Source organism: Egretta garzetta, unplaced genomic scaffold (genome assembly GCF_000687185.1).
Source record: "Egretta garzetta isolate BGI_Z169 unplaced genomic scaffold, ASM68718v1 scaffold69, whole genome shotgun sequence".
In the NCBI taxonomy this organism is placed as follows: Eukaryota; Metazoa; Chordata; class Aves; order Pelecaniformes; family Ardeidae; genus Egretta; species Egretta garzetta.
The window spans coordinates 3,701,786-3,716,635 of NW_009260790.1; the positions used below are offsets into that span (position 1 = coordinate 3,701,786).

The 14,850-nt window shown below is 44.5% G+C and overlaps 1 protein-coding gene across 13 annotated transcripts in view; it reads right to left on the bottom strand.

Moving 5' to 3' along the window:
• The window catches only part of EIF4G3 (eukaryotic translation initiation factor 4 gamma 3), a 149,531-nt gene that overhangs the window by 43,514 nt on the left and 91,167 nt on the right, over positions 1-14,850 (bottom strand). For 11 of the 13 annotated variants that reach the window (XR_004842978.1, XR_004842979.1, XM_035901935.1 and 8 more), the window contains 3 exons: positions 13,357-13,479; positions 7,788-7,896; positions 970-1,821 (listed from right to left, as the gene is read on the bottom strand). Coding sequence is in view for 11 of the 13 variants with exons in the window: in XM_035901935.1 (XP_035757828.1) it covers positions 970-1,821; positions 7,788-7,896; positions 13,357-13,479 (1,084 nt within the window). In the remaining 2 variants the exon portion in view is untranslated. The remainder of the gene's footprint in view (positions 1-969; positions 1,822-7,787; positions 7,897-13,356; positions 13,480-14,850) is intronic. The other 2 variants (XM_035901928.1, XM_035901938.1) reach the window with 1 other exon arrangement.

Genomic DNA, 14,850 nt, shown 5'->3' on the forward strand with positions numbered 1-14,850 from the left:
ACCCGCAGCTAAATACAAGTAATCTATTGATTTAACTTCTTTTCCACAGTGTCATTTCCAGGAAGTCCTGAAAAATAAAAAGCTGTTTTCTATTGAAAATACAGCAAATAAAAAGACAGTGGTCTAAATTAAGCTGTTAAATGCTAAACAAGCGCTGTGCCAGGACACTGAGAGCAAAGGCAGATAACACCACGCAGAGAAACACCCTGGATTTTAAAAGGCAGCTATAGAAATGTCAATTTTTAGCAATTTGTAACAAGTCCTTACGCCTCCTGAACTAAAGCACCTTGCTTTCTTAAAATGTCACGAACAGTGAAACGAGAACAGCTGAGCTGAGGGAGCAGAAGGAGAAATTTCTCTTATGCGTTACTTCTGGAGTGGAAAACCAGATGCATCGTTAATTAAGGCTGGGCAGATTGAGGTGAGTGGTGCTTTGGTCATTTGGAAGAGCTTTAACGGCCCATTTCATTTACCCACACCTGGTAACACCATGACACAGTTTTTATAGCTGGGAAAAACCCCACCCCACTGGTTTCCAGAAACCGCTGACTCTGAAGGGTCACCCTGAGGGCTTCAAGGTCTGAACATTAATCTGGTTTAGGCACAGAGCAACAGGCCCCCAGACCGACCGGTCATCTCAGAGCGAACGAGAACTGTGTCCTTTGAATTCCCCTGTTAACAGCTGCCCTGCATCACCATGAAAGCAAAATGCTGGCAGCTCACGTGAACCCTGGGATGCACATCCGAGTCTGCTACCTCTTTTATGAACAACTACGAGGGCTTTTTTTGTTTCCCTGCAAACAAAGATCAGGATTTCGCAATCACAGCAACTGTCATGCAGCACCATCAATTTTTTTTTTTTTTTTTTATAGATAGAAACAGAAACATCTGATGTAAGAAGAACCCCAAAGACCCCTTTTTCCTTCATCCTCCAGTCTACCGCATGCAACCACAGTGCCAGACGCTTACCTGGGACAGGACTCTTGCTCGAGTTCTGAGTGTCTGTGCTCTCCTCCAGCTGCCCATCTGCTTCTGTCTCTTCCTTCTTTTCAGTATCTTTTACCTCTTCATTAAGAGTAGTTCTTGTGCTCTCCTCTCCTTCTAAATCTCCCTGAACAACAGGGAGGGCAGTAGGAGATGGAAGAGGAGGTGGAGAAGGAGTTGTAGTGGTAACAGCAGCAGCAGCAGCAGCAACAGAAACAGGAGGAGGAGGAGGCGGTGGAGGGGTGGGAGGTGGGGTAGGAGGAGGAGAGGGAGCAACGTGAAGAGCACTGGAAGATGGCATGCTTTCCACTTCTGCTGGAGGTGCTTCTGGCGTCTCCAACTCAACAGTCAATGGCGCAACTTCTGTCTGGGCTACATCTACTATGCTCTCTGCAGCAGTTACTTTTTCACTAACTCCGTTCATTTCATTAATTAGATTAGTACTAGCAGTCACTGGAATATCACTAGATGCTACACTACTAGGCTCCTTGCACACCTCGGCATCAGCCTCTTCTGCTGGCGAAGGGTCTGACGTGTCTGTGCAGGGTGCGGCATTAGGTATAGGCATTGCCTCCTCTTTTGGGGAAGCGAGTTCACATTTCTCCTCTGAGTCAGCTGTGAATGTGGATTTACTAGAAACGGTGACAACAGCAGCAGCAGCAGCAACTGCGATGGGAGCAGCCGGGGTTGGTGATGGAGCAAGAGGAAGTTCTGGTGGGGTTTCCACTGAGGTGGCCTCGGTCGTCTGGCCAGCTTGATCTTTTTTCTCCCCAGTAGGTTCTGGTCTGAGGACTGGAGAAGAAGGTTTTAATACTGGATCTGGTTTTGGCTTCTCTTCTGGGAAAGGCAAAAAAGAAAAAAAGGCCATGTTACAAAGAGCAAGTCAACTCCATTTTCCTTCGCTCTATCTAAGACTCCTTCCCTTGGTTCCCCTTGCCTGCATTCTACCTGCTGTTCAAGAAGCTCTGAGGAAGACACCGGAGGCATCTGAAGCTAACCTTGGCATCTAAAGGAAAAGTCCTCCAGATAACCCGCAGCTGGCAAATCTGGAAATGCAACCGCTGCTTCTGTTTTTCTGACCGTAGACTTTGCTCTAAGCAGCACCCTTCACAGCAAAGGCACCCCAATATGTTATAAAATGTGGATTTCTTGCAGAAACTGCTGCTGCAAGCAGAATTTTTCTTGACAGAAATTACAGAAGACAAAAATATGCTCTAGCTGGATTCTCTCTCAAAGGAGGCCGGGGTTGTAAGAGGCACCAGAGACCTGCAGCCAGTCTCTGCCACTGTTCCCCCTCTTTGTAAAACGGGGAAGCTACTCCACGACTGACGACGGGCCGTTCTTTTACATACGCCACATGGCAAGCCATTGCTAATATGCAAGATGCACCTAGTTTATTTTTCCACTTGTTATTTCTCAACTCCAGCACATCAGACTAAAGGACACAATCCCCCTTTTTTTTGTTCTAAATTTCACTAAAGACAACTTTTCCCAAAGAAAGGAAACCCCAAACAGATTTAAGTGCAGCTGCCACCGAAGAACAGCATCACGACCTCTTGTTCTTTGCAGGCTAAGGGTATTGAGCAGGATGGGAAAAGCACGGTGAAATAGGCACATGGATCAAACCAAATCCCAAACTACCATGCGCAGAGAAGTCCCCATACTTATCTTGTGATCAGCAACAGACTTTGCAATACCATCCCTGCCATGGCCACCATGTGGCTCCCAAAGATCTGCTGCCACTCCATTTAACGCACTTATTCCCACTTCTTTTGAACAAAATATGAGCCAAGATCCTAAAAGACCCTCTCCCACCTCTGATTTGACGAAAATCTTGCTTAGGATCCTCTGTGCTACAACTCTGCAAGACAGATGAGACAGGTATCACCCAAAGCCAATCATACGGAAAGCTGGGACTCAGTGGTCCAGTTCCAATCACCCTTATGAGGAGGTCATCTTTATCTGTCCTCGGGGAGGGAGCTCTGCTCCGCTCCACTCCATGAATGCAAAATGCCCCGAGGCTTTCTGAGCACTGAAGCAACGGGGAACTCCTTTGGGACGCCACCACAACAGCAAAAAGGAATTCTAAAAATGCCAGAGGCACAAACCCCGCTGTTCAGATTAGGAAATCGAAGGCTGCAAACAACCCAAAACCATCAAAATTTGGGTAGAACTGAAGAGGCATGGTTTGCTTTGGGCTTTCCCACCTCTGCTGGCTTTCCATTTGGGGCTTATTCAACAGATAGGCTGAAGGGAAAGGGTTTTTGAAGGAGAACCCATCCGAAACCACTTGGAGCATCAAGTCCCATCTTTAGGAATAGCTGGAGCAATGAAGAACTTTGCTTCCAGCTGTCGACAGCCCCAGCAGCATTACAATGAGGACCACAGCCAAAGCAGTAGTTTATCAATTTAATGAGGCACGTAGGGAGACAGCTTCGGATGAGGATGACAAATGAGGAAAAAAGATGGGAGAAAGTGTCCCAACAGCTGATTTTGATTCTGAAGGCTCCATGGAAGGACCCGGGAACTGGTTTAGAAAAGAAAATGCGTCACCTCCGATTTCTGGAACATCCTTTGCAGACAACTCATGGAACATTCTTGACATTTACAGCTCGCTATAAACAACTTCCTGGATATTCTCTCCCTTGAGTCAAATGAGATTGCTCAAAAAAAAAAAAAAAAAAGCATTTGAAGTGTCTAGAAAAATGTTCTGAGAGATAAAAAACACAGCAAAAATATACAGCTGCATTTTAAAGCAGTGGTTTAAAGACACTTTCTTCTAACGATGCCTTATTTGGGGAACATGTTAGCCACCCATACAGGCTGTGTGTGCAAAATTCAAGAGAAAAAGTAATTTGAGGAGGAGGGATTTCAGAAGAACGATGAGCAGACTGGGCTAATGAGAAGCAAATCTTAACCTGACCGACCATCACCGAGAACAGATCTCCAAGTCCTGGCAAAGGAACATTGATCCCTGCCAACTATTACAGAAATAGTCACGTGAAACCACATACAGTTGGAAAGAGAAAACAAAAGTCAATGTAATTCATCCAAACTGAATCAGATCCCTTTTCCTAAATACGCCAAGATCGTTCCTCACATTATATTTAGAAAGTATTTACTGGAAGTGCAAGGCTGTCCAGGAGGAAAGCTTGCTCCATCAATAGATATTTTTTTAAATATCCAGATAAATACAAATTTTGCAAAATCACTCTTCATTGGAAATACTTTTACAAACTCAGCAGGACAGATGCTTGCTGTCTCCTCCATGCAAAGACATTAAAGCCAGAGAGGGAGCTGGGTGGTCGTGCTGGCAAAGACTGCCCAGAGCAGCGGACAGGGAAGATTTTACTGCAAAGGGGAATTCATTTCTCCTTCGCGGTGTTTATCTGAAAATAATCGCTGGGCTTGCTTCCATTTTTCCATCTTTTGTCCATTTGCGAGGCGGTGCCAATGCTGGCTTCGCAGGCGGTTTTTGGAGCACACATTACTGAGTCAGAGTGTCAGCACAGGGGCTGAAAGTTTTCCAAACTTCAGGATCCGACATTAATCTCTTTTCTACAAACTGTGTTATACGCTCTCCATGTCCAATACATTGCAGGATTTGGGAAGAGGTTTAAAAAACCAATAATAATAATCATACGCCGAACATCGCACTGAACCTGTGCAAGCTGAGTAAACGTGGCCAGCTCTGATTTTCATGCGCAATTATACCCCATTATAACCTCTGCACCGGCCTGGCCTACAGCCAGGTTCCTGCATGCTCTGCCATCAGCTTGACCTACATTCTAAAGCAATATCCTTGCCTTCTGTAGCCCGGCTGATATACGTGCACCAGGAGCACCTACAGCAATGCCAGCTAGCTGCTTGCCCCCAGACAACACTACTTTTCAAGGTATTATAGCAATTCCTGTGTCCCTCCAAATCATGCATGAATTTTGAAGCCTGAAAAGCCAGAAGCTGCTTTAAAAGCAGCGAATGCCAAATGCTTGTCTTTTAAAGAAAAAACAAGGATCTGAAATGCAACGCAATCCCAAATTCAGCCTTCCTAATGACTTCAACTCAAAAATAACAGAGACTGCAGATACTGGCAGTGAGAAATAAGAGAGGCTGGGTCTTGCCGGCCTGGCACACATGCTCCGTTCCCAATCTCCAACCCAGCGAACGGGCCAAGAGCTGTGCGCAGTTATAAATAACTGCAAAATGATCGCTGAATATCACAAAATTAGAATGATAGCTTTATACTGAATTTCAACTGATGTGAATGAGTGCACGAGGTGAAGGGCACAAGGGAGAATCCGAACCACAGGATGAACATGGTGGAGGGGTCTTCAGGGAATCAATTCATACTGGGTTTAATAAACACTTGCTTAAGAAAGCCGTGCAGCCTTATCTATCACAGAATCCCAGACTGGCCGGGGTTGGCAGGGCCCTCCGGGGATCACCCAGTCCCACCCCCCTGCTCAAGCAGGCTCACCCAGAGCAGGCTGCACAGGACATCATCCAGGCAGGGTTTGAATATCTCCAGAGAAGGAGACTCCACAGCCCCCCTGGGCAGCCTGGGCCAGGGCTCGGTCACCCTCAAAGTAAAGCAGCTCTTCCTCACGTTCGACTGGAACCTCTTCTGCTTCAGTTTGTGCCCATTGCCCCTTGTCCTGGCACTGGGCACCACTGAGAAGAGTCTGGCTCCGTCCTTGTGACTTCCACCCTTAAGATATTTGTACGTGTTGATGAGCATTTTTATTTTGGAACCAAAAAACCCAACATGAGGCACAAACTGAGAAATTATTTTGATACCTTGGCATGGGTTTCTGGAAAGATGTTCCCCCTGAGTTGCTAGCTCGGTTTAAATAAATAATTTTAACAGTGTCTCAACTTCCTTCACCTTTTATTTGCTCTGTCCTGGGACTGACACCACTGCTGCTCTCCCCTGCCCCGAGGCCAGTCGAACACTAATGGTGTTATTTCAGGGCTCGCCTTTTCTCCGCAATGCTTACATAAATGTGCTCTTTAGCAATTTTTGGACTGGAACAAATGTTTGAATCTTTCTGGGATGGAACGGAGATAAACACAGGAAAGCTCATCAGTGTTAAATCCCAGTTCAAGCCCTGATTTATATTTAAACCAGCACAGTCAGACCTGTGTAACTAACTAAAGACCACTTACTTCCAGTTTACATCCAGTTACCTACAAAGGGATTAAGTTAAAGAGTGAGTGAAGAGGGAGAAGACTCACGCGTCCTGGAAACACAAGTTTTCATACGTAGGGCTGCAATACTGTGATGTATTTTATTTTGGATTTTCTGCATTGCAGCCATCAGTTGTTTAAGTCCCAGCGTCATCATGCACCTCAGCGGGCACAGAGCATGTCCCTGGCCATGAGTGGGACTTGGGCACATCAGCAGCTGGGGGACACAGACATGGACTGGGGAGAGTGGCTGTGCCAGAGCAGAGCGGCAATGCACAGCAGCGAGCCCGCGAGATGTGTTCGGCCGGCGCAATCACAGTCAATTTGACGTATGTTAAACCTACCCACAACTTTTTCAGGTGACAGAGAGGTCTAAGTTTTGCACCAAGATCTGGACAAAACTATAATCCCACTTCAAGTGGGAGATGGAACCAGACAAGCTCCAAAAGGTCCCTTTCCAACCATTTCTAGACACTGCAGCAGCCTAGAGGTGTACCTGCAGAACAGTTTTCACCGAGGGAAAACCCTGGAGTCTACGCTATGGCTGTTAAAGAGCAACATTTTCAGTAAATTTTAGAATCTGATACAAATTAGGGATACTTCCCTTTACTCTCAAGCTGCAACTGTGCTGCTATTTGGATCTGTGACACCTGAAGTATCAGAGGCAGCTTTTTCCCCCTCTTTTCTAGAGCTGTGCTTCTCTGGGGCTCAGCGTTCCTCTAGCAAATACTCTGAAAACAGAAGATCTCGGCAGGCTCAAAGTGTACAGGTAACGCTCACGAGTGGAAGACGGAACACCTTGCCTTTCATGTATGCACGGCTCCGGGCAGAAAGCTCAAACGCTGCAATGCGGTGAACAACCAGGAAGCAAATGGCAGTGTCAACTCTATTAGCGTGATGGCAGCATACACATTATTAACTATGGTTTTTAAATGGCTTTTAGGTGGCTTTAAAATTTCAGTGTGGGAAGAGACTTGGCACACTCCATCCTCCCTCCTGGGACACCTTTTCTTTCAACAGTTTAAAAAAATCTCCATTCAAATGTATATTCTTAGATATGACAAGGAAATGTAATCACTTTAAGAAACTTTTTCCATCCATGCTGTTTTTACTAAAGTCAGTAAAATTTGTTAGGAGATACTTTGCACGCTAGCATTTTTTTTTTCTAATTAAAATCGCCCGTGTCCTGTAGGCCGGGATACACAAGCAGCTCTGGAGGAGCCATATGATGCCCTGGTTACGTGCCATCGCTATGGGTATTTGTCCAAATGGTATAAAGCCACTCTGGCTAAGAGCATTTTACTGACAACACACTTGTTTCTGAAGGATGGCACGTGGGCGAGAAGAGGTTCACACTTCTAGGTGCTCTGAAACAACGTTTAGGACATACAAGCTTGAATACAAGGATTTTTAACCAGTTTCATGTTGGCAAATTTCAATTAATTCCCTTAGCAACTCATTGTTAAAATGTTCCACTGGAGGAAAAAGAAGTCCCTCCCCTCCTATTTCTGCTGACTGCTTGTCTCCATGCCAAAAATATTCAATCTAAAACAAGAAAGGAGAGAAAAAAAAAAAAAGACTAAAAATAACCAGGGAGGAAATATCCATCAACAAACCTTGCTTCGGGTTGCTAGTCGCAGCGACAGGGGTGCTGGCAGCGAGATGGGTGCTCTCCACAGTCCCATAAACCACAGGGCTGTGCTCGGGGACCTGGCTGGACAGCTGCTGGGATTTGAAGTACAAAAAAGGGTGATAATGAGCGTGCGAACATAAAAACTAGCAACAAGGAGCACAAGCAAGCAAGTGGGGAGAGGAGAATAGGGTGGGATAGAGAAGAAAAACCAAAGGCAGGGAAAATAAAGAAAAAAGGTACACAGACCGATTGAAGAAATTCAAAAGGTACATGGGGAAGGGAGGGAGAAGGCAGCAGGAGAAGGGGAGAGAGAGACAATTACTGTTAACAACAGCAAGAAAGAGACAGCAGAGCACAGTTAGTAATACACTCCGTTCGCTGAATGCTTCTTCCAAGAGCAGCAGAAACGCTCCCCTGCGTCATCTGCAAAAAGTCGGATATACACCAAGACCTCTCCGTAACTTCAAGTTTGCTCTCTGGACTCGACTCCTTTCTCAACCGATCAGTTATTTCAAACACCTCAGGTGTTTTAATAGATATTATTTCTCTACATATTTATAGATAGGTAAGGTGCGTATAAATAGTGTACGTACATATCCCTATGCACACCCATAGTAACTTGCTATCCCAGTAGGAAAATAATCTGGTTATAAATAACTGGTTCTAAAACATCCAGTGCCTTCTGCAGACAGACTGGTTGATGGTACCTGCTAGGTAATGAGAATGAAACCCACTGTGCATCAATCTAAAGAGAGGGGCTCCCAATCAACGCGGAGCGAGCCCGAAATTTTTCTATATATAAAAACCAAACTGCAAGACCAGCAAAGTCACAAGACTGAAAAGCCATGGCCTGTTGCAGAGACCACATATTTTAACTCTTCCCACCATTAGTGGCACAAACGATGACTTTGCTTGTGTTCATGAAGGTTTGATTCACCTTGGAATCTAATGAAGACCTTATTTAAGACTCTAAGTAACTATATCAAACTCAATTTTACAGGTAAAGCACTTGTGTACATTAGGGTGAACATGGATGGGGCAAGTTAACAATTTACGTTTGCAAAATCCCCTTAAACGCGCATCAGGGACCACGCAAAGGAGAAAATGGGGGTAAATTAAAGTTTAATACTCTCAAGTGGAAAGCCATGCAGCTTTCTGCAGGTGGCTTTTCTTACCCAGCCATACACCCAGCTGACTTCTCAGATGATCTACAGGAAAAGGGATTTTTAAACAACCAAAATAAAGCAGGGGACTCAAGACACGGGTGTCTAGTTCCTTCTTTCGGACAGGCTATCGGAAATCCATGCAAAACTTATTTCTCTAAAAAAAGAAACTTTCTGGCAATCCGCTCCTCTTCCTGGGATTCTTTTTTTGGGTCCCTTTTCCAGCTTTTTCAGCTATTCCATCTGAACAGTGCAGAATAAAGAGTGAATTATCTTCAATATACCATTTTTCACCACTTCATGCAACTGAAAGGTAAAGGAGGACCGTGAAAAAGCACATCTGGACAAATGAAAATCTAAGTAAGCGGGGTGAAGGGTTGAAATTTTATTTGGGATTGTTCCTCTTCCAGGAACGAGCCTGATGAGATTGTCTGGACTACAGATGAAGAATTGCATCCCTATCTCCAGCCAAATCTGAAGGAAGCCAAAGAAAACAGTTTTACAAACGAACAGGTTTCAAGAACACTTTTCCCTCACCCTCAGTGGATCATTAAGTTTCATTTTATGAAAAATGTGGGGGAAAAAGGAGAATGTGGTAAGAATTGCATGAACCCAACGAGACTAGTGGACAAAAAACCTGTAAGGCTCGAAAATCCTCAGGCCCACGAACATGTTTTCTTAAGAAATTTGGGAAATGCTCATTTATTTTGTGGGAACGATATTGCAAAGCAACATAAATGGTACTGAAGTACTGATCTTTATAGGCTCTCAGCTTCAAAATGGAGCATTTAGGGTCTTTCTAGGAAAAAAAACCCCACACAATTGCTCTCGTGATTTATGATGCTCAAAGAGTTGCTCTGTTACTCTGTCCTGGCATGGCTCATAGACCGAGCAAACACAAAACGTGACAAACTCATCGATACTCAGAGGAGGTTTGCCAGGAAACTCAGAGCATTTCTTACTCTTTAAAATGTGATCTTCTACCTAAGTCAGTGCCGAGCAAACGCTCTAGCCAGATTCAATATGTGGTTCTGGGGTTTATTTATCTTCCCAGCAAAAAACGGAGTGTGGAAAATAGCATCCTGCTAGAAACCTATAAATAATATCTCCACTTACTGCCAGCTTCTTTTACGCAGGAACTTTAAAGCATTTTAGCAATTAAGCAACCACTGTGGAGGTGCTGGGAAGACACCACCTAAAGCACTTTTTGGTCAGCGATGCTGACTACAAAGCAGGAGATACAAAAAGCATGGAAATGGGTAAAACCAGGCGGCTTGAGTCTTGGCAGCAATGCTCATCTTTTAGACAAGTCCAGTATTTTCTTGATGTTAAGCACTTAATCTACTGAGTAAGGAGGGTGCTTCGGGCTTGTGTTATCGAAGTTTTCTATTTTCTTTGGGTCAGTTAAAAAAAATCCAAATGCACAGGAAAAAAATGAAAGTTTTGAAAGAGGCAACACAACGGGCCTTATTATTATTATTATTATTATTATTATTATTATTAAATTATTTTAAAATGTAAAATTTGTGAAAGGGACTGGTCTACAGCAGTGGTTTTATGCACTTCTGGAGCAAGTTTCTCCCTCTGTGGTTGTGTTGTCTAAATAATGAGATTAGAGAATCAGATACTGGCAGTCAGCACAAAAAAAGCACTGCTAGAATTTAGCAGACTTTCAAAATATCATTGGATTGGGAGTCACTTTGATCAGATGCTGCTTTGTCAAGCCTGGAGACTGCATGCTGGCATTTTGAGCGTTCAACCGGATGAAATCTCATCAACCCCGACCCATGTGCAGGGCTGGATTCAAAGGGGCAGTGGAACAAGATGACAGCGACGATGCTCCCATTGCACCTCGTCCGGGAGCTGCCCTCAGCTGCCAGCATCCCAGCAGGCAGGGATGTTCATATGAAGCTCACACTGACTCTTCACAGCTTTTATCAGCTGGGGAAAGGCAATGCAAAAAAACCCTAGCACATTTCAAGCAAAGTTATGGCTGAATATTTCAAGTTATTAGACTGTTCAGAATTATAACATCCATCCATACTGGAATTCAGCCACTGAGCACAGTTAGCAAGGCATCATCTAATTTCATCCAAGATACTACACTTGCTCCAAAGAAATGAATTAGGGATGCTATTGGGACAATAACTTTGAATTTCCTGGCTTAAGTGGGCTTCAATTTTCAGTTATGTTACACTAATGAACTTTTTCTGGTGAGCTCTGTTTCAGAGCTCTTCTGTGATTAACAAAAGTGGTTCCAAGTACCTAATCAAAGCGAAGCCTGGATATTAAACAATGAAGTATTTGCATACCTTACTTAGAGTAGATGATTGGACATCTTTGCATATAAATTACAGCTGATAAAAATTCATGCTTATTAACCTCCTCTTGAAAAACATTTATTTTGTCCTGTTTGACTTAATTGTAGTGTCTTAAAATAGATTTCTGAATGCAAAAATGAGCCGGTAAGTGCCTGGCTTCATTGCACCATGCATAAACATGATCTGAAACCCTGGCTATTTCCAACTCTTCCCCACTTCTAATGCGAAGAAGATCTCACTGATGCTCCAACATTTTACATCGCTAGGATCTTCTCTCGTGGAAAACACTTGGAAAGAAGTTTAATTGACTCTGTACATAGTCAGCTCTCGGCTCTTCTCCCCTTCCAGCTGTAGTCGTTAACCATCAGATCACTCTCTGGCAGAAAAAACAGCCTTTTCCAGCCGAGCACTGCAGACCTTGTTGCAAAAACACGGCTAGCCAGGAATTGCTTGAGGATGGTGCCTTGCTGCTGCCTGTCCACGATGGAGAACAGGAGAAGAAAGCAGGTGACCAAAGCAAACGGTCAAGAGGATTCGACTGAAGCAGGGGAACAGCCAAAAGCTGTAGCTATCCTCCTGGTCTCAATGCAAGGGAGAGCTGCAGGCCAGGCTCTTATTTCATCTCAGTGATCCCAGTTACACTTCTGCTGGCTCACCTGTAACCTTGGGCTCCTGCTCCAGCATGACGGGTGCCTCAAGGCAAGCTTGTGCTTTTGCCTCAGCACAGGACAGTCAGCAGAAAAACTCCATATGCAGAGAGGAAAGTAAGGTTTCAGCTCAGGAAAGGGTGTTTCACCTAAAAGCTAGCAAAACCTCATCTCTGACATAAAACAGGGAAGAACTTAGAAGAAATTGCACCCCAGCCTCAGCCAGGCTCTGATCTGAAGCCCACCCATCACTTGGAGAACCTTCCTGATATTTACTGTCTTCTTATCAGGGCCCTGACAAGTGGACAACGACCTCCAATAAAACACGGCCAACTTCCAAGGCTTGTGCCAAACCATGGAGTTTCTTCTTCTCCCAATTATTCAAAAACTTTTAAGTTTAGCAGCCTGTGGCTTAGCACCATCTCTCCCAAAAGAGAGGGAAAGCTAAGATGATGGATGAAGCAAACAGCAGCTGGAAAGAGGGCAGGAGCTGCCACGTGCCTCCTCTCCATCACCAATGCTATGGGGAGATGACGGAGGCATCACATCTTCCTGCCGCAGGTGGGGAAGAGTTGGTCAGGAGAGAAATCATCTTCTAATTAGACCTCGCAGCCACTTCCAGCCCCATCGATACACATCATGGTGGACTTAACATTGGCGTCAGGACTGCTGGTCTGCAAGTCTGTGAGCATTCTTTTGGCCCTGGGTCAAAAAGGACTAGAACAGACCTGGATTTCCAATCACTTTAATTTCCAGACATGTGGACTTCTCAGGTGAAGCAGGATACAGAGGCTTAGACAGGGTCAGAAACTCAAAGGTGTGAGACAAGGCTTTTTGAAGATATTTATGAGCTATGGAAAATGTCAGTTTGGGATATTTACGCTTTTTCCTACGTCAGAAAAATGCGTTTTTAAGGTTGAACAGGCAGAGACCAAATCTGGAAGCTCTGTGATACAATTCCTCAGCTACAGTCATTCTTGTTACTCTAAAACAACACTACTAAAGCAGAAAAACATTAGCATGGACAGTGATGCAACTGAAGATAGATAATCAATCACGTGCATGACACTGACTTTTCTCAGATGCACAAGACATTAATGGAAACATCACATTTCTCACAAATATATTGGCTCCTCCTTTAACACTAGAAGTCTACGAGCTCTAAAAAACTACTGCTGATACAAAAACAGGGATGGGGAACTTGTAGCAGCGCTGCAGCTCCACATTTTACAAGCTACAGGCTGGTAAAAATGACTAAACTTGGAAAAAAAACATAATTCTGGAAGAACATGGACAACTTAGGACCATCCAGGTGTCTAAGGCGATCGGTGGTGTGGACGGAAGAACATGGGAATTGGGTCTAACAAACAGCAAAGCAAAGCAGACATCACTGGGAGAAGGCTACGTGGCCACTTTATTACCTGAGGTGGAGTAGGTGTGGAAGTGGGTCTCACGATGGGAGGCGTTGGGTTCCTGCTCCCCCCTCCAGACATTATTTCTTCTGTTATATCTTTGCCCCCCTGGTTTGGATCCCGGATTCGGATCTACGGCATTGAACAAAGGAATAATTCAAACAAGTCTTCCCGTTACACGCTGTCCTTGGGGTTAATGGAGAGGAGGGCATGGACAGGACATAATTCCATTACACTCGGCAGGAGATGCTCTGGGTTGAGCTGATGCTCTGCTAGAATGCGATTGGTTTTGATAACCTGAAATGCATGATATGTCATCCCTTAATCTTGAAACTTAATTTAATCAAAACACTCATCAACCACACCAGTTAGGCCTAAGTATGTGCAACCCCAGTGCACAACTCTGTGATTCAGAATATGGTCTCTACTTCTGGAAAGTAAGTTTACTGCCACTTAGAAAATTTAGCAGACACTTTAGCTGCAGAACTACGCTTGCCATGTAGTGGAAAGTGCAAGATTAAAAAACAAAAAAAGGCCATGTTTTACCCTGATATGAAACTCAGTGACCTAGCCAACCCAGGTGCTGGTAAAGGGGGAAAGCAAATCAGCTCCTCTTGTTTTCCCTTCCACTCTGAGAAAAGTCATACCAACAAAACGGAGGGGATCAACCAAAAAATACTGACCAGAGGAAAGGGAAAGCACAAGAAGAACTAACTGAAGTCTTATGAGACTCATCAGCATTGAGGAAATAAGTATGGGTTTTGAGTCTCTTCAACAGCCCCAAAACGGGAAGTAAAATACTTTCCAAAATAAACCATTCACGAACAATCATTTGAATCCCCAACACTTGAGCCAATCTTTCTCACTGAATGTGGGGAACAGTCAAGCTGTCTGGGTGAATTTGGAACAGAGCATTTGATCTTCAACATAACCGAAATTTTCCATAAACCTGAAGACAGCGCTACTGTTTGTCTGTCCACCTTCCCCCAAAACTCTTGGTTGAACTCACTCCATAAATCGCACACAGAAGCTCCCATTGTGCTGGGCACAATGTACCACCGCAAACCCAGAGACATAACCCTTCCGAGGGCAGGGCTGTCACTGGAAACCGCCCTGCTTTTTTTGATCAGCAACATATGGAGTCATTAGCTGCAGAACGGTTTTGTGATTTATCTACTTCAGTATCATGTGATGCCTTCTTGACTCTTTCAGTTATGAAGACAAATGAATATCACGTGGTATTTAGGGTGGGGACAAGACAGAATCACAGAATCATTTGGTTTGGAAAAGACCTTTAAGATCAAGCCCAGCCATTCCCCTAACCCTGCCATCCCACCACTAAACCCTGTCCCTAAGCACCTCGTCTGCCCAGCTTTTAAATACCCCCAGGGGTGGGGACTCAACCCCTGCCCTGGGCAGCCCCTTTCAGTGCCTGACAGCCCTTTTGGGGAAGGAATTTTTCCCAGTATCCAACCTAAACCTGCCCTGGCACAACTTGAGGCC